The 27592-nt window shown below is 44.0% G+C and overlaps 2 protein-coding genes across 5 annotated transcripts; one reads left to right on the top strand and one right to left on the bottom strand.

The window, feature by feature from the left end:
• The first annotated feature begins 40 nt into the window (after positions 1–40).
• On the top strand, positions 41–18575 carry ERICH5 (glutamate rich 5). Of its 4 annotated transcripts, XR_006167062.1 has the most exons (6): positions 41–285; positions 3437–3491; positions 6249–6343; positions 11842–12261; positions 14085–14198; positions 16179–18575. XR_006167062.1 is itself a non-coding variant. In XM_042808603.1 (4 exons), the coding sequence occupies exons 1-4, from the start codon at positions 8124–8126 to the stop codon at positions 16199–16201; spliced, it is 627 nt and encodes a 208-aa protein (XP_042664537.1). In that variant the 5' UTR covers positions 8122–8123; the 3' UTR covers positions 16202–18575. The 4 variants fall into 4 exon arrangements, 1 of the variants encoding a protein (XP_042664537.1); XR_006167063.1 differs by lacking the exon at positions 6249–6343; XM_042808603.1 differs by lacking the exons at positions 41–285; positions 3437–3491; positions 6249–6343 and adding an exon at positions 8122–8193.
• A 2255-nt stretch (positions 18576–20830) lies between these two features.
• On the bottom strand, positions 20831–27466 carry RIDA (reactive intermediate imine deaminase A homolog). The gene is made up of 7 exons (XM_042808785.1): positions 27346–27466; positions 24430–24535; positions 23885–23939; positions 22995–23063; positions 22015–22070; positions 21496–21603; positions 20831–21112 (listed from the first exon to the last, which is right to left on the bottom strand). The coding sequence occupies exons 1-6, from the start codon at positions 27408–27410 to the stop codon at positions 21535–21537; spliced, it is 420 nt and encodes a 139-aa protein (XP_042664719.1). The 5' UTR covers positions 27411–27466; the 3' UTR covers positions 20831–21112; positions 21496–21534.
• Positions 27467–27592: the final 126 nt, after the last annotated feature.

Genomic DNA, 27592 nt, shown 5'->3' with positions numbered 1-27592 from the left:
CCTTCCTGCTGCTGCGCACGGCCGCCGTTAGTAGGGCGGGGTTGTGGGCGCGCGGCCGTCTGTGGTGGCTGAGGCGGCTCAGAAGGCTTGGCGCTGTCTCTGCCTGTCTCCCCTGCCTACAGTGCGCTGCGTTTCACAGGGCGATTTTGTCTCTTCGTAGCCCGACGGGAGACTTTAAGCACCAATCCAGGAAGCCCCTTGCGGAGTAGAGCCCCAGGTGCCTCCCTTCCTCGTGAGGTTGGAGCTTGTGAAATGCAGCCCCTGGCCGCGTGCTGAATTACGATTGTACGTGTGCTACTGCGTGCGGGCAGCTCTGGGACAGAGACTGCTCGTGTGGGCGGGTTTGGGTTTGGGCACGTCTCGTAAAGCTGGCTTCTGGTTCGAGGCAAAGGTTCCTCCAGTCCTGCTTTCTCCATGGGGCTGCGTGGATGGGCACAGTGCTGTCTCCGTCCCTAGAGGGGTGGATGGCAAGCTGGACATGAGGCAGCAATGTGCCTACACAGTCCAGAAAGCCAACCGTATCCTGGGCTGCATCCAAAGACGCGTGGCAAGCAGGACAAAGGAAGTGATCCTGCCTCTCTGCTCTGGTGAGGGCTTACCTGGAGTACTGTGTTCAGATGGGGAGTCCTCAGTACAGGAGAGAGAGAAGACCTGTTGGAGCGTGTCCAGAGGAGGGGCCACAAAAATGATCCAAGAGATGGAACACCTCTCCTATTGAGGACAGGCTGAGAGAGCTGGGGCTGTTCAGCCTGGGGAAGACTGCAAAGTGACCTGATAGAGACCTTCCAATATATAAAGGGAAGAAGGGGAAAGACTCTACCAGGGTCTGTGGTGATAGAACAAAGGGAAATGGCTTCAAACTCAAAGAAGGTAGATTTTGGTTAGATATAAGGAAAAAATATTTCACAGTGAGGGTGGTGAGGCACTGAAACAGGTTGCCCAGAGATGTGGTTGATGCCCCGTCCTTGGGGACTTTCGAGGTGAGGTTGAATAAAGCCCTGTGCAACCTGATCTAACTGTGCATGTCCCCGTTCATTGCAGGGGAGTTGGACTAGACAGCCTTCAGAGGTCCCTTGCAACTCCAATAATTCTGTCATTCTATGATTCTGCTGATGAAACTTCACACTCATAAGATGTACTGGAATGTGTGCAACATTGTGGTGAGGCCCTTGCACAGGCAGCCCAGAGAGTTGTGGGTGTCCCATCCCTGGGGACACTCAAAGCCAGGCTGGATGGGGTCCTGGGCAGCCTGAGCTGTGGGGGGCAGCCCTGCCAATGGGTTGGAACTAGATAATCTTTGAGGTCCCTTCTAACCCAAGCCATTCTATGAATTTATGATATGAACCCCAACATATACGCTTTATGATAGATGAAATGACAAAACTAGCATGAAATCTTTTCTATGTTTGCCTAAGTTTGCATAAGCATGGGAGAACATTGTATTTGCTGAGTTCAAGAAGTTCGATGCTTTTACCAACATGCGTTATGTAATAACTAACTAAAAAGCAAAGGGAAAACATGCTGCATTGAGTTACTGTTAATGTAGCTTATCTTAATCAACAAATTGAAATCATTTGTAGTAATACGTTGATGCACCTTTCTACTGGCATAGCTACCTCGGCACTGATTTTTTTCTGGTGTAAGCCTACACATCTCACCAAATATTTCTGCAAGAACCGCCTTCTCAGTGGCACACTGCCCAGCTGAACCACGCGGGGGCGATATACAAGTAATAATCACCCAAACAAACGGGTATCAGTGTGCTAATCCAACCGTGCTCAAGGCAGGTTTCCAGAGGACTCGCACTACAACCCACATTTACTTTGTTTCAGAATTTGTAAGTTCACTGAATCGTGTATTTAGCTGCCGCGTTTTCTTTTCATGTGAAAATAATAAGTTGAGTGTGTTAGGATACAATCTGAAACACGTGTATATTTCATACTCAGAAATAATTTCAAAATGTTCTCATCTAAACCTGCCTTTACAGTTGTAAAAGGGTTAGCAAATAGAAAATTAATGACTTGCTTGGGCAAGCCAAAAGGTCGGACACCCATGGCTTATGTTATCTTGCTGTCACCTGTGTTATGTTATCTAAATTTGGAAGCCCTACATCTCCTGGAGAGGGAGCTGTCTGCAAATGTGCCCTTTGCAACCTGAGATCAAATTAGGAAAAAATGTAATACTTAAGAACTTGTAAAACAGTGTCACATTTTGAAAGAAAGCAAATGAACAAACAAAAAAATGCCTTTCTGGAATAACTTTCCATCAGAGACTTCAGTCATTGGGACCCAAGTTGTGGCCTTAAATGTAGAATCATAGAACGGCTTAGGTTGGAAGGGACTTTGAAGAAATCTGTATGTGTGGGGAAACACGAGCAGAAACAGGTGCTTCCAATTGTCTCTCACACCCCAAATCTCCCTTGTGTAGTTGCAAAGGCACCTCCTGAGAGTCTGTTGTCCATAGAATGTTTTTTATTAATCCACAGGGCTGTTTCAAGTCAGGTAAAGGCAACATGATAAGTAAGGAAAGGCTTTGGCATCTGAAAGTTCTTTATTATACGCTCACTCTTTCACTAAATGTCAGCAGCTTGAGCAGATGGGCATTTACAGTACTCTGATGGCAATGGTCCTCAAGGTGTCTCACCAACTTCATCTTCACATATAATGGGACTGTGTAAGAAAACACCAGGTGAAGGTATTTGGAGACATAAATGAGCAGTGTGGAAGATGGAGGACAGTCACATTGACCTATCTAAAAAATTGGAGAGTGCTTTTATCATTTCCTGGAGGAAAATGCAACAAATGCAGTTCTGAGTAATCTAAAAGAAGAAAACTATGCATGATCATAACGAAACCTCATTTTCATAGAATCATAGAATAGCCTGAGTTGAAAAGGACCTCAAAGATCATCCGGTTTCAAACCCTCTGCCACAGGCAGGGTCGCCAACCACCAGACCAGGCTGCCCAGAGCCACATCCAGCCTGGCCTTGAATGCCTCCAGAGATGGGGCATCCACAACCTCCTTGGGCAACCTGTCATTTTCTTTGATTCTGGACTTGTGATCACAAATTACTGTGTCATGAGTCATTGCTGTGTTTTACCTGGAGTCATAACTTCATGGTGCATCAATTTCAGTAGAGATGGCAGCAAAAGGAGGTCCCACCCTGAACTTCCTTTCTTTTTCTCAGAGTTGTTTTGAGCTGAAACCAGTAATCATTTCATAATGCTGTCGCACAATGGTGTTGACACCAGTGATGGGATGTCCTGCTGTGGGTGGGAGGAGCACCAGGGGGGAGGGAGGCAAAAGAGTGAGGCAGGGACCTACTGAGGTTGTATGCCCCTGACACTGGCATATCACAACACTGCAGTGCAAGCAATGGTAGCCAAGTGTACAAATCCTTGAGGAAACAGGCAAATTAACAAGTTTTCCTTCACAGATGGAGCTGCCTGAGGTCATGGATGAGGTCTCTTGCGACAGCTGAGCTGCAGTCAGTAAGTACTGGATACACTGTGCGGAGGCAGACCTGTCTGTGCAGCACAGGCACGTGCATTTGTGCACAGAGATCCCAAAGCAACTTGTTCCCCATATTGTAGAACATGAGACGCTGCCTCCTCCAATGCAGTGATAATCATGCCATCAACTTTCTAATCGAGTAGTTGCCCTGCTTTTCTGAACGTTACATATAATCCTATGACAGTAGAGTGAAGGTCAGAGCAGTAATTATGTATGCTCTTGTAGGCAGTGAGTCATCAACTGAACAATAATGCAAAATATGCAAAGGTATAGTCTGGAAATATAGTTCTGTTCTCTCCTACATTTTTAACCCTATCAAAATCTCTGCACAATTATACAACAACTTTGTGTGAACACCTGCATTCTTTTGCACTCATCAGGGCTATTAAAAGTGACAGACTATGTTGTCTGATCATAATCACATATTATAGCAAATTCAAACATGTTCATCCAATTTTCACAGGGTCATGAACTTGAACTATCCCCTTCATTGTCAGCCAAGTACGTACAGATCTTTGTTTCGGACCGCTGGGAATTTGGAATCCAAGTAATGTAGAGGTCTGTGGAGTCAGTATTCAAATCTCTGCTCAGACATCCTTCCATTGACTTCACTGTGAGAATGGACGGGAGGAAGGAAAGGAGCTGTAGAGGAAAATGGGCTGAGCAAAGAAAGAAAGGTTACCTATTAGACTACAGGGAAAATCTTGAGGTTAAATACTATCGTGAACATCTGGATAGCTCTACACCTTGGTTATGCTTTTGGTCTGTGAAAGGATGCTAAGGAGTGTATGCACAAGTGTATATATGCAGACATATATGAACACATGCATACATAAATAGATAAGCATATAGCAATCTTAAAAAGGGTGCCACTAAAACAAAGTATTTACATTTCTAGGGGCATAATTGTGCAGAAATCCAAATATGCAGATTTCTAAAAACAGAAGGTAGTCTGATAAGAAGATCTTTAGATTCTCAGCCATTGCCCTCCCAGGCAAAATAAAGAGTTGTGTTTTAGGAGGCAGCTTTCTGCACTGTGTAAGTGACCATCACAGAGCAGACGCAAGTGGAGCTACACAAATCTCTAGCCATGGAAAATCTGGCTTGAATTGTCTGCCACAGTAACTATCTAGAATATCTTATTGCCTGCTCAGCACTGTTCTTCTGGGAAAGAATAGCCAAAGAGTTGAGAAAAGGAGTCAGTTCAAAAAAGAAATCTCATTATTAATATATTGTTTTGAAAAGTCTACAGTAATTTGCTAAGTCCCAGGATGTGTCTGTGTTGTTTCAGGGATCAACAGATAGACATCGATTTACAGTTGCAGTAGGAATCTTGTCTAAAATACTCAAAATTAGGAACAGCTGTGAGCTCCAGAATGAGTGACACAAACCTGATCATGAAGCACTGGCCTGGAGAAGTTAAAAATCGCCAGGACCTTGTTGTCAATCTTTGCAAAGATTGCTTTTAGCAGCATCTTTCTACTCGAGTAAGACAATATATAGGTATTTGTTGCTTTACCTCTGGAGCTATAGTTGTCACTGAACGCTCACGGCTTACATTTTATTTTAATTCCCTGATATGTGTTTCTGAATAAAACACATTGTTTTCCTTTGTAAAAATAAGTTATTCGAGGTGATTGTTTAGTTTGCATATCGCCAAAGGTTATTTTTTTAGCTACTTGGGCACTGCCTTCATTTAGGGACAAAGCAGGGCGGCTCAAGTTGGAGGTGGCAGGAAAGCTGTGGGGAGTTGCCCTGGCTGGGGAAAGGTAGTGAAGGACTTCCATATGCCAGCACAGTGCTGCAGCTGCTGGGTCACTTGGGGCTCAGAACAAGTACAAGCATAGCTTGTAGCTGCTGCTGTGGTAACCCATGCTCCCATGCCATCTCCCCTTCCTGCCTTCAACTTCTCCAACCACCCACCACACCCAGGAACCTTGTATTCTTTGCTGTTCCATATTTCTGTCTCTCTATTCCTGAGACTCCTACTTCCAAAGCTCTCCGCCTTTCAATTTCACTAGCAGGTACGCATCGCTGCCACTTAGACCAACAGATAAGCGTGCTAATATAGCTGTGTGCCATATATAAAGTAGAAATCAGAAGATTGAGCCTATCTGGCACCAGCCCCAGCCCTGTCTTGCCTCTGTGGGGCTTGCTTGGGGGTGTGCACCACTTCTTGTTTGCACAGTGATGTCTTGAGTAATGCCAGTCAAAGATGAGCAGCACACCTGCCATCATACAATCATGGAATCCTGGGAGTTGGAAGGGACTTCTGAAGGCCATCTGCTCCAACTCCCCTGCACAGAACAGGGGCCTCCACAGCTAGATCAGGTTGCTCAGGGTCTTATCCAGCCAAACTATGGCACGGGGCAGCAAGATGTGCTCGTGTTGGCTGATCTGCAGAGGGCACATATTGTCCAGGCCTGAGGCAATAAGTGGCGGTGGCACAGATCCCCTCGAGTGCTGTGTCACTGGAGCTCCTGCCTCCGGTATCCCAGAGCTGGTTCACCATGTTTGCCTCATCCCAAAGGAGCCAGATGCTGAGCTGCAACCCTGTCTTGCCTGCCTCCGCCTCCGGCCCTCACATCCCATCTTCCTGCTGAAAAAGTGGAACTTTCCCATTACTTGGGACAAAGGGAGAAAGAGCACCACCTTGTCCATTAGTGATTTCAGGAGCTGCTGCCAAATGGTCCAAGCCATTCCTAAGCCCAGGACTGTTTCTTTGCTCTACCCAGGGTCTGTTCAGAGAACACAAAGTGCGGAAGCAGCCCTGTCCCTCTCAGCAAGCACTCTGATGCACACCCACACGTGTCCTCTCTCTCTGGCCCAGGTAAATCTGGAATTCATTTCTTCACAGTTTCAGTAAGATGGATGGCAGGTGTGTTCTACACCACTTACCTTTGGTTGAGGAATGGAGAGAAGCAGGGACAAAACTTCTCAAGAAGGAAAAGGAGCACAATGTAACTTCCATCTTTCTTCTTCTCAGTGCCCAATACATAATGAGTCTATTATGGTGGCTTGGCCACCTACTCTAAGAAATGATGCTTTACACTGGACTTGCTTATGCAAGCAAGTATATGACATTTTTCATCCTTTCTCTACAAAAATACTAAGCCCTGTGGACTCCAGCTGAATTGCCTGTATGCAAATATAAAAATCCTATTAGCTTTGTTTTACCCGTAAGGCTGATGGCAAGGATGTTACAAGTGGCTACCGACCCCAAAGGGCTCTGCCACCAAGAAATGCCTTTGGGTTGGCAGGCTGAGCCATTGCCCCATGTGTGTGCACACAGACACATGGAGATGGAGGACACAGGCAGATCTGTGCCTTCAGCAGCACCTCCACACACTGCTACCGGAGCCCGTGTACATCATAAGTGCAGACAGCAGTCAGAGCTGAACTGCTCTTGTGAACAGTAACTACGAAAGGAATTTTTTAGCATAGAAACATAGAATTGCTTTGAGTTGGAAGGAACCTTTAAAGGTCATCTAGTGCAACTCCTCTGCAGTGAACAGGGACACCTACAGCTAGATCAGGTTGCTGTGAGGACAGTGAATCAGAAATAGTGCAGCCAGTAGGAGCAGGGAGGTGACTGTCCCTCGGCACTGGTGAGGCTGCACCTTGAGTGCTGTGTTCAGCTTTGGGCCTCTTGCTGTGAGAAAGACATGGAGGCCCTGAAGCATGTCCAAAGAAAGACAGAGAAGCTGTGAGGGGTCTGGAGCACAAGTCTTAGAGAGAGCAACTGAGGACCTGGGATTGGTCAGTCTGGAGAAGAGGAGGCTCAGGGGAGACATTATTGTCCTCTACAGCAGCTTGAAAGGAGGCTGTGGCGAGGTGGGGCTTGGCCTCTTCTCCCAGGTAACAGTGATAGGACTACAGGTAGTAGCTTGAAGTTGCACCAGGGGTGATTCATGTTGGTTATTAGGAAAAAATTATTCTCAGAAAGATGGTAAGGGATGGGCATAGGCTGCCCAGAGAGATGGAGGAATTGCTGTCCCTGAAGGTGCCCAAGAACTGTGTGGAGGTGGCACTGAGGGACGTGGTGAGTGGGCATGGTGGGAATGGTTTGGAGGTTGGATTAGATGATCTTTGGGGTCTTTTCCAACTTTAATAATTCTATGATTCTACGAATCACTGGAACAACCACCCCACGGACTTGATCAGATGCCCATCACTGGAGGATTTGAAGGTACAGTTGAACAGAGTGCCAGGTAATCTCATCCAGACTCCTTTTTCCCACAAAGTCTGAACCTGATGATCTTTCGAGGTCCCTTCCTATGTGGGCTGTGCTGTGATTGTCACTCCTGTAACTGCAGTCTCAGGTTCAGTTCTGTGGGATCCAGTGCCAGGACAAGAAGCCGTGGGCACAGAAGGGGCTCCTTCTGAGCACCAGGCAGCACTGCTGTGCTGTGCGGTGCCGGAGCACTGGCACAGGTTGCCCGGGGGCTGTGGGGTCTCCTCCCTGTACTTCTTCAGAAGAACTAAAGAGCGGACACCCCCGTGTTAAAACCTCTCGTGCTCCCTCGAGAGATCGCACAGCGGGAACCCAGCCCCTCCTCGCCCTCCCGCCCCCGGCCCCGCCCGCTGCCTTCCCTCGGAGCTGCCGAGCCATGGGCTGCTCCAGCAGCGCCCGCAGCCGCCCCCAGGAGCCCCCCAGCAGCAGCGGGGCGCCGACGAGGGGTGAGCGGGGCCGGGGGGTGGGTGGGCGGCCGTGCCGGGTGCTCCCCGTGCCCCGTAGGGGCTGGGGAAAACCCGAGGGGCTCTCGGCTCCTTGGAGTGCACACTCCTGGGAGCCGGCAGCCTCTCAGGTTTTCCGTAACGTCTTGCAAAGATTCCCTAATATCTTGCGATTGCAATGTTTCCCCTTTTTATTTTTTCCCCAGCGAAGTTTGGGAACCGTTATTACAGCAACTTGCAGGTAGCTACCTTGAGCTCTCCAAAACCTGCATCCCGAAGCAATGCTATGGGAAAACCTGCTCGCTTTTCAACTTACTGCGTTTCTTTCCTCTATCCTGCAGTTCTAAATACCTCCCTGCTGCCATATTCCGGCTGCGGCACCCAAGTTTTCCACCTGCAATTTATTCTTTATTTCTTGTCCTGGAATGCTACAGCTTGTTGTGATCGCTGAGGTGCTGTGGGTTGTGTGAGGGGAGGCTGAATGTGCTGCTATGAAGCCAGCGCATGGAGCAGACCCACTGCAGAGATGGGCAGAATACTGCTCGTGACCTACCTGTGTTGTAGTCACCTGCCAGTTGGGCTCTTAGCAGCCAGATGTGTTGGTTGTTTTCTAACTGAGTTGAATAGGAGAGGAGAATTTGAAATAGATGCCTCTAAGTGTGCTGTTAACAGAAAAAAAAATATCATTTCCTTCTATGGATGTGTAGCTCACAAAGTCTTGAGGCTCTTTTGAAAAGGAAAAAGAAAAGTCACAGCATTGTAACCATGGTCTGCTTGAGCTCAATGCGCGATTTGCTGAAATTGTCTGTGGCAGGGAAAAGAAAAATTGTAAATGATGGCCAAATCAGAAATTATAGACGATAAACTAAAGGAAACAATAAGGCATTGTAGGAATGCTGGCTGCCACGTGATTTTCATTCTTGAGGACGAAGGTATTGAACAGATTACCAGGAGGGTTTGTTTTTTCCGTATTAGAGAATTCTTTGCATCTCAGTTGAGAGCAGAGGAATGGTTCAAGGCTTTCCAGCAGTGCAAATGTCTCGTTGCATGAGAGGATTTTATAATCCAATTCATATAATTAGAGGCCTGGTGTTCATCCAGAATCCCAGTACTAATTTTTTAGAGTTGTGTTGCTGTTACTGGTAGTACCAATTCAAAGCTCTCTATGACATGCTCATTTTTGTGGCTCATGCTCATCTATTTCTGCCCTTTAGGTTTTCAGTGCTCCCCATTCACCTGATGCTAAGCAAGGTGAAGACATGAGAAGTGTCTAAAGGGATAAAAAACAATGCATGAAAAAATCAAGTCTGTTCTATTAGCGCACTGTGTGCTTTGTGGCTGCAGTGAGACTTGGAGGTGTGTAACTTTCACTAAATGTTACTCAACACTAGAAGCTGCTGAAATCTGTACAGTGGATGGACACACACACAGTCACAGATCCCCTTGGATCAGTCATAGAGTCATAGAACAGTTTGGGTTGGAAGGAACCTATAAGATCACCTAGTTCCAACTCCCTGCTACAGGCAGGGACACCTCCTTCTCGACCAGGTTGCTCTCAGCCCCCTTCAGCCTGGTGAAGGGACATTCACCATCTCGCTGGGCAACCTGTTCCAGCATCTCACCCCCCTCACAGTAAAGAATTTCTTCCTAGTATATAGTCTAAATCTCTTTCAGTTTAAAACCATTTCCCCTTGTTCTGTTGCTACATTGGTGCAGTGTGGGCTGTCTCACATGGCTGATGTGCTGTAACTGCACCTCTGTACAGCTGCAGATCTATGTGTAAGTGGCCTTTCACTGCGTGTGTGTGCTTCTCAGGCCTTTAAGGGGTGTTACAACCCGGTGTGCTGTCTTCTTTAAATCATGGCCTCAAATTCTTAGAATTGTCAGATTTTGTTTTTCAAGCATCATGAGGTGGAAAAAATCACACAGAGAAGTTAAGCCGACAGATTTAGCTATTGCCTGCTCATGCTGTAACATGTATAATCCCAATGCGATGTTATAAGCAAGCCATAATAGAGCTTATGGCAATACCTTATAACTGATGCATTGAAGACCTGGAGTTTCACCACGTGGCTCTAAGCCTTGCTGACATCCAGCTGGCACACAGATTAATTACAGTGCCAGTGAGGCACTGTGAAGAGGACTAAGACCACAAAGCAGCTCGGTGCCTGCCCCGCTTTGACTGTCACCACAGGAGCTGAGTGGGCTGAAGAGGTCCTCCTCTGGGTGTCCCCATGGTCTCCTCTGGTCCCCTGCTGAGCTCAGAAGGCAGCTGAGAAAGCAAAGCACCTGGATGTCTGCTGGCCACTGCTCAGCATGAGGCCTGGCTCCTTGTCATGTTTTTTTGGTGGGGGCTTAGCCTCTCCTCAGGTGGTTTTATGGTTCCCAGGACAAACAAGATTTTACATGTCCCATAGTCCAAGTTGCTTTCTGTATCTCTTGACACCTCATATCTCCTGGTCCTGCCCCCTTCCCAGTTCAGCTGCCCTTCCCTGTGCTTGCAGACACTGACTTGGTGGTGCTTGCTGGGGAGCTGCTTTGCTTGGGTGCTTCAAAAGAGCTGTGAGTTTATCTAAAAAGCAGCAGTATTGCAGCAGCCTATTCAAAAGTGAGATGTATTACATTTATTTTCATTGCTGATCCGTGTGTATACAAATTGCCATGCGGTTCTGCTCACGAGCTTTGCCACTATAGTAATAATTTTCCCAGAAAATGCAATTCAGACAGATCTCATGATTATTACATAACAAATTTTGTGCATGACCTCCCAGTCTTTCAATCCTGACATTCCTTTTGAGAAGGTTAAGCTCAAGTTGTCATCAAATTGAATTTAATTAGAAAGTGATTAAACTGACCTGATAGGTAGGTAGAGCTCATTCTGAGTCTTCGGCATTTATCACTGAATACCTGTCAGGGCAATTTTGGCATTTCTTTGTGCATAAGTTTTGCCTGTCAAGAAGGCCTGTTGCTTCAGTTAAGTTGACGAGATGTGAAAGAAGAGGAAGTTTTATTTAGGTGGGTATTCCTGTCATTGAATGGCTTGCAAAGTCATGTCAGTGGTAGTTTAGTATTTAATAACGGAACAAAAAAGAAATTAAAAAAAAAAAAACAACACTGATGTTTAAGAAATAGCCGTGGTCTCGCTCTGAGTGAGAAGGGTATTTCCAGAGTTTTCTGTGTAGCCCACCTGTAGGCCCCAGCAGATGTTCATGGGGCAGCGATTAATGCTCAGCATGTTGACCTTGTGCTTGCTTTGGGCATGAAAGGTTGCTTCCTGGAACAGCAGCCCATCATCTGGTGAAACTGCTGCACGCTTCAGATCCTTAAGGTGAAATGTCAACTCTTTTCATGTAAAATTGTGTTGTGTATCACAGAAACACTGAGTCCTAAGGGTTAGAAGGAGCCTCTGGTGCTCACCTAGTCCAACCCCTACTATAGGTAGGTGTTCTGGTGGGTTTTGAGCATCTCCAGAGAAGGAGAGTCCACAGCCTGTCTGGGTTACGTGTGAGTGTGTGAGTACTGTTGGTAGCCAGGTGTGAGCTGTGACAGGCAGTGCTTGTGTGGTGCAGGCCCAGCTGGGCCCGTCTCACCTAACTGAAGTGCCCACTGAATTATCTGTTTTCTCTTTCTTTCCTTTGCCACGACTGATAGCATCATCGGGGGAGAACTCCCCGATTGCCGATGATTACCAAACCGTAGCTGACCAAACAAAGCTGGGTGCAGTGGAGGGTGTGAGCCTGGCCTCTGAGGAGCTGAAATTGGGCGACCACCTGCCAGGGGAAGAGGCCACAGCCGTGACTCCCACCTTGGAGCCAAAGATTGACTTGGTCCCTGAGAGAGAGGAGCCGGAGGGTACTGAGCCGCCGCGTGTAGCGCCGGAGCAGAGCTCAGAGCTGCCATCTGTGTGGCGAGAGGAAAGCAGCGGGACTCCACCGCCAGCACCGAGGGACGGTGGTGGGCCACCAGCACCACGACCGGCAGGTGACAGTGCGCTGGTGGAAGGCACTGACAGCGTTGTGGTGGAAACCATCAAGAAAGTGCATATTGCTGAAGAGGACCACTTCATTGAGGGTAATATTTGTGCTTTTGTAAACTCAGGAGACCAGATTCTGTCTCCAGAGACTTGTCAGGGGGTTCTTTTGAGTTTAATGAGAGTCACTAGAGAAGTTCTGGAGCCAGAATTTTGGCCACGGGGTCTGTCCAATGCAGAGAACATAAGGATGTGGCTGGGGAAGCCTCAGGCTCACAAATGCAAGCTGTAATAAATCAGTCGTTAGCTCTGCTATTTCATTTCATACCCTTTGTGTTCTTGGTGAGAACCATACCCCTCATTTAGAGGCTGTGTTTCTGTGCATCTCAGTCACAATGCTTCCTATCTGCCGAGACCAAAAGCTCTAATACATGGTTACCTTTGTTAATAATAAAGCAACTGTCCCTAATCACATGAAGTTGGAGGGTAGATGACTAGGCTGTAGAGGAAGAAGCAGCTCTTAGATGTGCCCCTGGCATGTACCATTTTGGAGGCCTGGTGACCAAATAATCATAATGGAGACAGAGGTGGAGGACCCCAGGAGTGGGCTCCCCAAAGATCCCTGGGGCTTGCCAGCTTGGGATGTAGGCCAGAGGCTGTGCTCCTTGGGTTGGTGCCCTGAGAACATATGTCTGTCTGTCGAAGGTGAACACTTCACAGGAGAAATCAACTTTCTCCTAAGTGGTACAAAACAGCCCAGTAAGGAATTAGATACTTCCTCTGGGAGCAGCTCTTCTGAGAATAAGCAGATGAAGCACACCAGAAGTATTTCCCTGCAGAGAAATGTGTTATTTGTAGACTTCCTCACTCCACATCCACCCTGAAGAAGTGCAAAATGCAGATGGGCTGATTTATGGGGAGCCCAATTGCATGTCCCGCTTCTTAACTGTGGAGCTTTGCTGTGCATGAGCTGGCTGCATAAATTTGACTGCATTCCAGTAGCTGAGCATGAGCGTTGACTTGTCTTCCACTGTGTCTCTTTGTAAAAGAGCTTTGAGGTTTTCTTCTACATAAAATGGAGATCTGTCATTTGGAATAAGGTCTCATTTTATGTAAGAAGTAAATGATGGGATGCCCACTTGTATAAAATGGAGTTTCACCCAGCTGAAAACTCCAATTTCATTAATGACCATTTCCAAGCCTCATGGTGCAACACTGGAGGCAGCACAGCACCATCTGAGCAATGCAGTGGGACCTCCTGAACACAGACACCTGGAGCTAAATGTTTGCCTGGACATCAGTCGCAGGACTTTGGCCACCAAGCAACTCATGCTGCTTGCAGGGCAAGAACTTGAGTTTTGCTTTTATTTGATCAAACTAGAAATAATATGGAATGATGGCATGTGAACTTGTGTTTTATCTCCATGAAGTGTGTGACTGCCTTTCCATTTTTACACCCTGGTGTATAAGATACTTAGGACTTGTTTTGTTTCCTTTTCTTCTTTAGTAGCTGTGTGAGTAAAGATGAATTATGTAGCAGCTTCCCTGCTGCAGGCTGGACGGCACAGTACTGTTTTGTTCCCATTGCAAATAAAACTGCACATACCTAAAATAAAACCCAAAACTTGGAAAAAAGTGGTTTGAGCAGAGCTGGTACTTACTATTTAATCAAGAGAGTTTAATCAAGAGAGTGCCATGGGGAATTGGTGAAAGCATGGGGAGGATTTTATGGGCATGTGACTGGATGACAGAAAGCAATGGGGAGTGTCTTGGTTGCTCCTTGCTGACCCATTGAGCTCTGTACCTCTGTGCAGTGCCCCTGTGAGGGGAGCTGGAGGGCTGCCAAAGCAAAATCAGGAAGGAGCTGGGCACGCAGTGCTGTTACAGAGGATCCTAATTTGATCTCCATCATTACCGTTCCCAGGTGAGACGGGAGAACAGGTGGAAACTGAGCTGCTCAGTCAGATAGTAAGTGGAGGGCCTGAAACAAAAGAAGAGGAAACAGGAGAAGTGGATGGCGCAGCAGCGACAGAGATAGGTATGTTGGCAGAGGAGAGAAGGACTGCATGGGTTATTGCTCAGGAGGCAGAAGCTGTGCTGTCCCTAGTGTGCACATCTTCTTGTCCCTGTCCCTGGGTACAGCTTCTACTTTTTGCAGTTTATGACAAGACAGTCATAAATATTTTTATTCACGTTAAGAAATACTGTTGCTTTTTGCTAAGTGTGATTCTGCTTTTTTTCATAAACTATCTTTACAGAATACATTCCAACCCAGACCATTCTGTGATACTATAAGTTATTCTTGTCTGAGGAGAGTGCTGAGTGTAGTCTGTGAAAATAGAATCCAAAGTTAAAATCATAACTGCTCGTTAGTATTTGCCACACTCACTTTTACAGGTTAATGCCTTAGCACTGCTGTGTGATTCTATTCTGTGATGAACAACCCACTTTTCTTCATTATCAGCTGAAATCAGCAGTGTAGCACTGGGATGAAGGCATGTTGCACAGTAAACACAGTCATGTGGGGAGAAGCAGAAATGACAGGGCAAATGAATTGCCTTTGGAGAATCATAACAGCAGCTAAGGGAATTATGCGAGGGAAGAGGACTAGGACTGTCCCTCCTGCAGACTTAGGAATTATATTCACTTTTCTGTCATCACATTCTTTCTGCAAGTATTTCTTCTTCCTCAGCACTCACTGAGGATCCTACACTTGCTGGGAGTTCACCATATAAGGCAGCAGTTGTGTGGATGTCTATGTGCCCCAGAAGGCAGTCATTGCCCAGTGGCATTGCCAGGAAGCAGAAAAGGCTGGGGGGGCAGCATGGGCCCTCTCTCCTAATGACTTGTACATGTAACCGTTCTCCCAGTGTCTCTGAGTTATTGGGTGTTCCTAGAGTTCAGCTTCAGGCGGTCCTTACACCACTGCCTTTCATGGCTTCCCAACGAACCCCTCACACCTCGGTAAGTCTTTGCTCTCCTAGCACTGCTAAGTGTTTGCTCTGGCCTTTGAACCATAGAGCCCTGTGACAGACCAGCGAGTCTCTCTACACCCATTGTCCTTCCTGATGTGCTGGGAGGACACAGAGTTTGGTTTGATGGGAGGTAAATGGGAAGAACAAATTCCTGTGTTCCAGCAGGGTGCATGTGTTGCTGGACAGGACTAGAAAGACCACCTGAAAGGTTTTGCAAGAGGTTTAACAAGCCAGCTTCTGGGGCCGGTATAGAAAGATAATTTCTCAAAAAAAAAAACAACCCAGTGACATTCTAATGAAGACCAAGAGATTTTATCATGTGACAATTGCAGCTTGATTGAAACACTTCCTGCATTTGCTTACTTTGGTAGTATTTTCTCAACAGTATTTCAAGGGACGCAGGAAGAGCAGCCCCACTTGTTTCTCTGTAGTACATCTCAGATAGGAGCGTGTGAGTGCAGACTGCTCAGCAAACAGCTGTGAGCATGAAAAGCAAACCACTAAGAATGGGACAGTGACCATTTACATCTGGGATGCTGTTATGTAAGGAAGCAGTTCTTCCATCTTGAAAGGATATTGAAGAACTAAAGGTTCTGGGCAGGGAAGCAAGATTGCTGAAGGGGATGGAAACATTCGTACACTGTGAGATCAAAGCATTCCAAGCCTTTGGCTCTGAGAGGATATGACTGAAAAGATATGAGCTGATTGCAGGACAAAATAAACAGTGCTTTAAAGGTAGTTGAGGTTCAGCTCTGAACAAGGGAACGCACTCTAAGGGTTTTGAGTGGCTCTCTGGATTTCACATGAATGAAGCCTAGAAGAAGAAGGCTGTGCCTCATTGGGGTCGGAGAAGAGGAAGCTCAGCCGGTAGCTGTGTGTGGCTGCTTCACGTCCAGACAGAACATCCTTACAGATCGTGGAGAAAAGCAGATGCCCCTTTGTGCTGTGATACTTCAGGGAACTTACACCTTGAATTCCTGTAGGATATTTTGAATATCAAGCTTTACCCTAAATTAACTGTTATTTTTTTCCATGTGTTTCAGAGACAACTGGTAACAAAGACTAGAAGCTGCGTCTGTATGAACATCCTCTTGTTGGGCCGGCCCTTCTGTCCACATGAAAGTTGTTTAATTTCGCTGCGTTGGGAAAATAGAGCTTTTTATGGATGGAGCCACAAACCAGAATAAGAAGCATCAAAGGAGGTTTTATGTATGTTTTTGAAGTCAAGCTGCCAAGACTTCAAGTGTTTGAAATACCTGACCTGGTACCTCCCTGCCACAGAGTGCCTTCCGTACATCGCCAGCACCGCGGGGTGATTCTGACAGACGTAGAACCATCCAGTTTTCAATTAGGAGTCTTTCCAGGTTCTAACTTCAAACCTCTGAAACCTTCAGCGTTACATAGGATAAAGAATATAGTGTAGACTGGTTTTAGTTTTATTTTAATGGTAGCGTAAGCAGAAAGTCAGAAAGGGAAGTCCTACTTCTGAGAACTCCTGCACGTGCAGGTAACCCCTCCGACTGCCTGCACAACCAGGTTATGGAGCTGCTGCAGCGAGCTGCACTCAGAGGAGTGGAACCCTAACTGCCAATTTGCTGGGTGTAACTGAATGCAAAGGTTAGTTTTTCAGGCAGTGAAAGATACACAGGTTGCAATGTACAGTAACCAAGTAGGTGCCTTCTGCTAACTCAATTTTTAAACATATTTACTGAAAGGAGGAAAAAAAAGAAAGGCATTTTTAACCAGGAGGAGAATGTTTTAGTCTTCTGAAGTCTGGCATACTTAAAATACAAATCCACAGTTGTTAGCACGCATGGTGATTAATGGGGCATCTTTAGCTATGTAGCACCTTACATACACTCACAGCTTCTAAGATACCTAACTAGTGACTTATGTAAGCCTGTTCCCATAGGAGAGGTCATTGTTCCATCCCCTGTTTCTCCAGGAGAAACATGCATTCAGGAATGGTGTTATGTTCCAGAATGCTAAGGAAGTATTTCAGAGCTGAAGCTGAATGACAAAACCTTCAAACAGAATGTATGTTGAAAAGAAACTCCCAATATAATTGGTCTTATGGATCTAATAGAGTAGAACTTTGATCTGATGGTGAGTGATGCAGAGGGAGTCTGTATTTTTATTGGAGACTGTTTGGAAGACCCTCTGGTGTAAGGAAGTAGAACACGAAGGAAAGGTCAAGCATCTCAGAAGGGAAAAGGTTGCTATTTTTATTAGCTTTACTGTACAAAAGCTCTTCAACAAATGTTACTGTCAGCAGCAAATTATCAAAGTCCCCTCTAAGCTAAATTTTGTGCTGCATATGCATGCCTGACTTCAGCTGACTTTGGCCTTATTAAATATTTTAATTGATATCCTTGGCCTATCAGCTTTTTCTCCTTTAGCTGATGTTCCTTAGCCATAGCACTGCATTTAAGGTTTTCTGCCAGTCAGCAATCTTTTCAGACTGGGCTGCGTTCCTCCTGTATGCTGGGGATTTGGTTTCACTACCAGCACCTGAGCTGGCACCACCCAAATGTAGGGAGTCTGCTGTGCTGACTGCTTGCAAGTTACATGTTAGATCCAGAGATGCAGTTTGACTCGATATATTGAAAGATTTAAAAACAGAACTGATGGCATTTCCGTAAAGACCAGTAGCATTAACAGCACCAGCAGAGACTGCATTTGGAAATAAAATAGGAAGATACAAGAGTCAAGATAAACTGTTCACCTCAGAATCACTCTCACTGCCACCGTTGTTACAAGGAAGACAGGTGACAGTATACACTCCTACCTCCTTATTCAGCTTTTTCAATCATTAGAAGCAATGCTAATTGGAAACAAGAGGAAGGTTACCCGACCAGTGACTCAGCAGGTCAGCCCTTCTCTGTCATCGTCAGTCTTTACGTATCTTGTAATGCTTGGCACTGTGCTAAACATGAAATGTTAATTGTATTAATTACAAAATCAGAATTCAGATGCTAGACTTATGCTGAACATCCCTCTTTTGAGAAATAAGGCAGTATCCTGCTGAGGCCTAGTATTTATGGTCTCTAAGCTACTAAAATGTGTACCATGCATAAAGGGCCAAAATACATGCAGTTATTTGTTTCTGCAAACCTCTGCACATCACAGAGATTGCCAAGGGCAGAAATTGGTCTGTGGATCAAACAGCTTGCTCAGCTTGAATGCTGAGAAGAGGATATGCTCTGGTACCTGTTTACAAGATATACCTGCAGAGCTAGTACAATGTACCTCAGCATTTATTTTAAACATCACCAAAATAAAAAGGCATAAATGTGTATCGAAAGCTAGACAATCTTAAATCTCAAACTTCATCCAAGCTAGCACTTACCATTCTGTGCTACAGTAAGTGTTGAATAGAATCATAGAACGGCCTGGGTTGAAAAGGACCACAATGATCATCCAGTTTCAACCCCCTGCTATGTGCAGGGTCACCAACCACCAGACCAGGCTGCCCAGAGCCACATCCAGCCTGGCCTTGAATGCCTCCAGGGATGGGGCATCCACAATCTCCTTGGGCAACCTGTTCCAGTGTGTCACCACCCTCTGTGTGAAAACTTCCTCCTAATATCTAACCTAAACCTCCCATCTCAGTTTAAAACTATTCCCCTTGTCCTATCCACCTTTTTAGTCATTCTCCCTCCTGTTTAGGAGGAATAGGACTCTTCATTGAATAGATCTCCACTCTAACTAGAAAGGTAGACATTTTGTTTCAATTACTGAAAACCACAGCCTTCTAGAAGTTAAATTTGGACCCTGCTGGATCTGTGCAGATATACATGCTAGTGGTAGGATCCCAGAAGGTACTCAGCAATCTGGCTTGGAAAGGCTGGCTCTTCTACTCAACGCATAACTTCTTTCAGATGAATACTATATTGAGAGCAAGGTGCTTGTAGCAGAACATTAGGCAGGTTAAGCTTTGTTACATGTTTTAACAGAGAACAAAGTTTTATTAAAATTGTCTACCAAGCTTTATTTTTGCATTGTTTAATCTGTGGGGAACATAATTGTTAGGATAAAAAAAGCTAAAAGAAAACCCTGGGAGAATATGCAAATTTAGGAACTGCTTTGCTTTTGCAGAACTAGAAGACCTCATTTTGTTTCATGCTGGCAGCTCAGTCTAGCAAACAAAGAAAAGCTTCGCTTACCTCAAGTCCATTTAAAACTGGATTTATTAAGTATTTTATATGTTGCTGAACCAAGACCAAGGAGGTACTCACAACAATTGTGTTTCATATTGGATAATTATATGGCTCTGCTTTTTGAAATAAAAAACAGAATAAAGAAATATAACAACTGCTTTAAAAAAAAATAAAGTTTTAAACGTCTGATTAAGCCTGAAAAGGCTGATGTTTATGTTAACTGCTACATTATAGCTGTAAATGATTGAATAATTGAAAGAAGCTCTATTTGTGTACCTGAAGAATACATATTTAGGCATCTGGACTCCAGCTAAAAGCTAGATAATAGTAGAGCTAAAAGTGGATTTCAAATCATTACTACAGGATGGCATCAGTTATATTTCAGACTCAGTCTGAACCTTTCTGGGGAAAGCAGTGATATATTCACATTCTTTGTGCCAACGAAGACACCCAAAGGAGTTCTGTATTGCTGTGCATTGTGCGGAGGGCCATGGTTTAGTGGGGAAATACTGGTGATATGAGGGCGGTTGGACTGGATGATCTTAGAGATCTCTTCCAACCTTGGTGATTCTGTGAGAACAAATGGACAATCACCAGCAAAAAAGGAAAATAAAAATCAAAACTGCCATCTAGTGTTAGGTGTTAAGATCAGCAAAGCAGCAGTACAGAACAATTAAGGCAGGCATCTTACACTGAAAAATGTTGCGAGGCATAACTGTCAGTATTTCTTGTACAAAGATGAATTTAGCTCGTGTTCAACATTACTGAGATCTGCTGAAGATGAACTATAATTGTGCTACAAAAACAGCTGTGTTCCAACAGGGCAGTTGGTGGGATCACTTCTTAAATCAAAGCTGTAGAAAATAAAAGATGTTGACAGTATAGCCAGAGAGAGAACAAGGAGAAGCCAAGACTAATAGCATTCATGTGCAGAAAGTTTGTGTGTAGCAGAGTCAGGTACTTTTCAAAGGTCGCTGCTTCAAAGTTCAGAAAGTAAAGAGAAATTGTTCATTTATCCTAAAAACACAAAAAAAACCCCAAGAAAAAAACAAAGCCAATATTGTGTTAGGTAAGCAGTTACAGGGAGAAGACAGGGAATTAACTCTAGCATGAGTCAGCTAGTTTTCAAACTAGTTCTTCAAAAAAAATTAAGTAAAAACCTCCATTTCTGCTTGCTTAGATAGAAGATGAATGCAGAGGAATGGGATAGCTTGCTAACACCAGCCTGACTTCTCAGTACTGCTTAAACACACCAAGCAAGTTCATTCTCTCTCTCAATGGCAGAGAGAAACGCCAAGAACTGCACTGCCATAGTAGCTGAAAGCTTTCTCTCTTGAAGGATTGTTTTCACCCATAGCTACTGGGCAAGAGATAATGAACCTACTCTTTTGGTTTGAATCATTTCTTAAAGAAAAAGCAAGATAGGGATGTTGGGTTTTGCTGGTTTTGGTTGTTTTTTTTTTTTTTTTTCCCCTCATGGAACACCAAAGTATAATCAGGAAAAGAAAAGTTTGCTCCCAGAAGAGACAAGCACATTTCTAAACATGCAATTATTATTTATTCTCATTAAACAGGCTTTTCCCCCTCATATAATTGGAATGTCTTTTTCTCCCCCAATCACAGTACAGTCAAAGTTGAATGGCTATGAAAAAGATTATGAAAAATGTTGCAGGTAGAGATTCATTTGAAGCTGATTTGTAACTACGAAGATGTGATTTTGAAGAAGCATCACTTTCTTCTTTCTGAAATGATTATCCGCCCTGATTAGCAATTGCTTCAGCGTGAAAAGTGTAATTGAGTCTCAGCACTAAACCATTCTGCAAAGAAAGCATTTCAGACAGTTTAGAAATGAATACAAATGAATTTCCCAAAACACAGAGGTGAAAATGAATGCTAACCAAGACAAGTGTTCTACTGTTTTCACATTTCTCACATTTTTCTCCAATATTTAAAATTTTTACTAAAAAACTACTATTACAATTAATGATTTTTGTACGTCCTGATCACCCACAGTGTAACTGTCATACATGCACCTAAAATGTGTACTTCAACACCCAAATACCATCACAAAATAAGGCTCCTGTTCTATAATCAAACCCAACAGACTTTAACAGTACTCATAGGTTTCAGGCTTTGCCTGCAGAAGTCACTGTATACTTGCATTTCATAGACTATAAGGCTGCAATTGAGAAGAAAGCACCTTTCCAGGTAAGCTCAGTGTAGGACATTCAGTCTTCACTTATAGAGAGGCTGGAACATTCTGGATGGGTCCTTGAATGGCAATAGCTTCAATCTCAATCTGGGCACCCTGTGAGAAAGCAGTGAAGAAACATATCAGGAACTTCAAATACCTATTTTATGAAGCCCTTGGGTATATAACATGACCTGATGTGAATAAAAGAGTGACATCTAGAAATTATATATTCCTGGCAGTTGCATTACTAATTTAGCAATGTTAAAGATTCACTGTGTTCTTCCTGAAGTATTGGAAACCCTCATTTCTAGGGTTGTAGCCATCTTTCACCATACTGCCAGGTTCTCCCATGTTTTCAGAACTCTTACAAGCAGGAATAAGATTGAAATACTTAAAAGCAAAAATTAAATACTTAAGAATATTCAATAAAATAATCACTAAACAAAGCTGCCACAGAATGAGAAATCTGTTATAATGTTTCAGAGGCAAAGACTTTCAGAATTCATTTTTGTAAGTTACACTTACTTTTGGCAAAGCAGCAACCTGAAAGGATACTCTGGCTGGGCAGTTTGATTTGAAATCTGCAATTGAAACAAGAACATCCACTAATCATTAAAGTTTGCTTGATAAACAACAGAGTAGAAAATCATTTGCATAAAACGCAATCAAGTTTCAAGTTCAAGAATATGAGACACATAACCTTCAGTCCACACTCTCTCCTCTTCAACTCCTCCTGCCTCCCATTTGTTTCCCCCTAGTTTTTTCTACTAGTGAAAGTTAACACCAACTTCAGAAATGGTACAGTCAGGCTCCTGCAGGGATAAGGCAGGCTGATAACTCACACCAAAGAACAGCAACAAGTGCTTTCTTTACAAACAGGCAGGAGGGCTCTGTGGCAACAAGTATCCAGCCTGTTTTCCCTTTACTTAACATAATTCCATTTTGACACACAGATTGTTCATCTAGAAAGACTTCATTCAACACGAGACACTGCTAAGTCACCAAAACCCACATCTACATAAATAAGGAACTTCTGTGCATAGACTCGTAGCTCACTAATCACCAACTTTACAGGCAATTTGGTTAACCACGCGTTGTTATTTAATTTCCAAGTGCAGCAGGGTAGCTCAGCTTTACACAAAAACTAAGCTTTGTCAAAGATACAAACAGATTTTAAAGAAATGAAGATACACAGTCTGAAATTAAGCATCTTAAGGCTGACTACAGCAGAATGGTGTTAGAGACAACACAGCATCCTTCAAGGCTAGAAGGTGTAGAAGCTCAAACTGCATATAAAAAAGTTAGTGAAATGGTAGGACAAATCCACGCCTAATTGGCCTTATTTGTTATGCTGCTTGCACACAGATGTTCTGTTCTCATGTTGCATTTCTACTGAAGTCTCAAAGAACCTGGGACCACATTAGCCAAGTCACTGGAACACTGCTTATAATGAATATCATCAGATCTGCAAGCTGTACTGGTAAAAAAGCAGCAAGTCTACTTACATTGACCGTAAATATCATTCATGTCACTGAAGTCCTTTATGTCTGCCATCAAAACCGTGGTCTTCACAACTAGAAATTAAGTGCAGTTATTTTGTACCTCTTTTGTACAAAAGTTTAAAATCTTTACTGCAGTTCTGCTTTTATTCCAAACATCTCAAATATTTGAAACACTTTGGAAAGCTTTGTGAATGGATATTGACCATTAGAGTTGCCACCTGCAGAACCACCAAGAAAAATTGAATATCTACTAGATAAAACTTGCATATTCTTGACCTGTTTTGAGAACAGCTCTTCCATTTTAGATTTCATTACAAGCCCAATTCTTTTAAAAGGGACCAAGGTGAAGAAGATTGATTAAAACAAGCTTTAGTATATCAACTGTTGGCAAAAAGAAGTATATCATATGATATCTGCTGCCCAAATAGTCCATTAAACATCTGAGGATATGGTCTATGCAAGAATTTTTTATTTATTTTTAAACTCATGACTGCCCAAGCCAATACCAATTCCAAATTTGGCTCTGTTATTAGAATCAGCCACAAAAGAAAAAAAGATATTGAACATGCCTGTAACATGAATGCCATGGACATGGACCTGTTTTTATCGGGACTAAAGGATGCTTAAAATGCCTCTAGCTTTCTAGTTTCAGTTGTAGCTTGACCTATCCATAAGCTGCTTCAGTTTGAACTGAAGTGTTAATATCATGGACAGAAGCTTCAGGTGAGAGGCAGCATCCCACTGATACCCATCACACAAAGACTTGCACATCCATGCTTTTCCTCTTTCTATTGATAACAACTGCACGTTTGTAAACAGCCTATTTATTAAAAAAAAAAAAAAATCCAAGTGAAGAATAATGACTTGTTTGCTACCTTCATGTCAGCTCTTACCGTTGCTGAAGTCACAGCCTGCAGCTTTCAGGATTTCCTCCAAATTTTTAAACACCTGTTGAGAAATGAGACAGAATCTGTATGTATCATCTAGGCTGTATATGGGCAAGTAATAAACATGAATTGTAACCTAGCTACATTTACATTGTAGTTCACCCAGCAGGCCTTCAGCAGTCAGAGCAAAACCAAAAATAGATTAAGAAGTGTATTAGTAAAAGGTAACTTTTAATAAACTAATACTAAACCATTTACTTATTAGATGCAAAAACAACACAGCTTCACCTCATCCTATCTACTACCTCACACAGCTTCTGCTGGGGAAACAAGTCTTGCACAGATTCAGTGACTCAAAATATCAATTCCTTCTTGTATGACATGCAGATGTTTCCCTGACCTCCAGATTGTTTGGATGAAAAATGACAGTGAAGGAATTTTTTCTCGTTTCTACCTCACCTTGGAGGACATGCAATATGCTCTAAGTCTCCTCAATTTCTCATGAGTCCACGTTTAACAGCAGAAAAGATTACTGCTAGAGCACATCTTACCTGCTTAGCTTCTTCCCTTACACCTCCAGAGACAAGCTGCCCGCTGGAAGGTTCTATACCTATCTGTCCTGCAATGTACATGGTCCGGTCTACAAGCACTGCTTGGCTGAAAAGAAAAATGACATTTCAGATTGAAAGGTTCCTCAAACCATTTAACTATCCAAAAGTGCTCTCCTGGCTGCAGAAAATATGAAATGCACTTAGAATATCTGTTTTTCTGAGATATTATATCATAAATTAAATTGGAAAAGATCTTTAATATCAAGTCCAAACATCAACATGACCAACTGAGTCTCATCACTAAACCACAGTGCTTATACATGGGCCATGCATTCAATCCATACATATTTGATTCAGCTGGGACCGGCACAATTGTAAAAGCACACAACTACACCAGCATAGCTCTGTTCTTGAGATAATAAGTACTGATTCCCCAGAAGGTGCAAGACCTGAGCACAGCAACACAACATGAAACACAGCTCCACACTTTCCATGCTGCAGACTGCATGGGAGGGAGACAGAGCAGCTTTGCATCTACCCAAATAAATATCCCAGCTTAAGAGGTGGTTCTTTGCCTACCTTACATCTCAGCTGCAGCGCAATAAGATAAAAGAAAGAAAAATCAAGAGGGCTGATCACTACAGTCAGCATTTTATTCTCATACAGGCACCATAAATGAGTTATGAGCTGCAATATGAAGCCTCACAAACATTCTCTGGCAATATTTCTCCAATAGTATGAATGTGGCCAGTTAGCACGATTGCATTCCCAGAACAGTGCCTCTCCTCTTGCCAGCTAACCTGGATGACCTGGGTTACTTCAGCAGATGAAGAATCCAAGCTATTTTTTATATGTACATCAAGTGTGCTTTTGCTAAAGTAGACTTAGAGATGTCAACAATTGCTACAAACAGATTAAAAGATTAAAACAAAGACTTTAACCACCTAGTAAACATTATGCAAGAGACATAACATACATCTCATCAGATGGTAGAAGTATTTTGCAAAGGAATTAGAGAAAGGCTCTTTTCAAAGTGTTTGTGGTGTGTCAACATAACCTTTCTTATCTCTTGCCATCCAATAAGAAAATACATTTCTCTAACAGTTGAGCAAGCCTCTGAAATTGCACAAACTGGGGTTAAATTCCTCCCTGATGTATCTAAATTAGAATCTTAGCTCCACTTCAGCATCACTGTTGAAAGAAAGCCACTCTTTAACAAACACTTCATTAAATCTCTTAATTGCTCAGTCTCATTGACAGGAAATGTACATATGAGCACAAAATATATTCTTCAGTTTTCTTTTCTAGCATGTCATACTTTGAGGCATAAGCCATCAGATGACAACTCATGTTTCTATTGAACGTATAGGGAGCCTTGCAACAAGTTGTTAGCATTCTGAGCTCTCTGGAAAAATGAGATTGTTTTATACTGCTTATCATAAAGCAAATGACAACATATGTGCTTATCCTAATGAAGCTTTAGAAAATAACAAATCATGAGTAACTGTGGGGAAGGCAGAGGGAGAAGCACAATGAAGCCTTCCAGTGCCAGATCAGCATTTTCAGCAATCTTGAGCCTTCTTCTCTGTTCCTCGACTTCCTTCTCCTTGTATAGTTACCATGGAATCCCCCATTCACTGTCACTTTCAACAACTCACTAACTAAAGAATATAATCCTGCTGCAGTCGAAGGCATGAGCCAAGTTCACAGAGACTCCAAGCACAAAAGCTGGGATCAAACTTTAACTGCAGATGTATCCCTACAACGAGGGTCAATTGTGCATCTCTGCTGGAATCATAAGGAGTAGTTAAGTGCATGTCGCACATTGTTCACGCTTCTGTACACTTGAGTGCAAAGCTATATGGATGTTACGACCTCGGCAAAAACAACACCGTCCCCTTCAGACAGATGGCATCAAGAAACAGGCTCTTCAGTGACGATAAGGGGGAAAAGTTAATCAGACTTCCTTTACACAAAGAGTTATTAACACAAGTACAGCATCTGTCACACCTTTTTAAAAGTGCATGCACAGATGCATACACACACATATAAAATTACTGGAAATTGGAGGAGTTTAGTAAAGAAAGTGCAAAATAGGGTAGAAATAGCACACGGAAGGGTTGTAGCAAAACCAGGAATGCAGCACTTCTCCCATCCTTATTAAGCCCTCACTGAGCCCCATGCTCAGAACTGAGATGTAGCACTTATTTCTTACGCAATTTTTTTGCTCAATGGACTTTGAAAAGCATACTGGAACGTGACCACTAAGCTTACCACTAACTTAACTGATGTTAGCTCTGCAAGTTCAACAACAGGCTGCACAGTAAGCAGCATTTCATCAAGAACTACCAGTAAGCACAGGACATGGGAGTTAATCTATAGCAGAAGGCTATGTTAAAGGTTAAGCCAGTTGGTGCATATGAAGAACCCTCACTTTCCACATCTTGGACGTTCCCCTACCCACAGGCAATACCAAGCCCTGGCTGCAACCCACCAGCAGACTGCTGTTGGCAGAAGGCACCCTTACAGTGATGGGATTTTCTATGCTCCTACACCTCACTGGAATTACAAAGACAGAGAGACGCAAAGAACAGCAGGTTTGAAGTTCAGAAAGTTTCACTTCCAAGTGATGGGAACAAAAACGCTTTTGTAAGGCTTTAAAGTGCCACGGGTGGAAAAATCAGAACTGAGGAGGCTGCATTTATAACAGGAAAACGAAGCCTAAGCCCACTATTAAAAGCCTCAAGAAAGCACTCCGGTGCCCCCCCCCTCTGTGCGTACACAGAAACCTTCCACGCTTCTCAAAGACACGGCAACGCAAAACTCCTCTGTTATCACACACGACGGACACCTCATTGCACCACCAATCGGGACGGACCACAGACCTCCAACAAACCTCTCCCGCCCGAGCCGTACCTGTAGGCACCCACAGGCATGGGAGCCTTAGCGGTGCTGATGATCTTCCTCACCACAGAAGCCATGACGACAACCACCCTCACGCTCCAACTGCCCACTCCTCCCGCGCTCCTAAACACCACCCCTTCCCGCCCGCCTCCAACGGTGCCCGCCTGCCGCGGTGCTTTCTGGGCAATGTAGGCCTGCTGGGTGCGGCTGCGCGGCGCCCATGCGCCGCCGGGGTTCGGGAGGCCGCGTGTAGCGCGAG

Source organism: Centrocercus urophasianus, unplaced genomic scaffold (assembly GCF_019232065.1).
Source record: "Centrocercus urophasianus isolate 14NV4802_14NV808 unplaced genomic scaffold, USGS_Curo_1.0 seq_11, whole genome shotgun sequence".
In the NCBI taxonomy this organism is placed as follows: Eukaryota; Metazoa; Chordata; class Aves; order Galliformes; family Phasianidae; genus Centrocercus; species Centrocercus urophasianus.
Note: the sequence above shows the minus strand (reverse complement) of the source record. Positions and strands in the feature narration are given on the sequence as shown.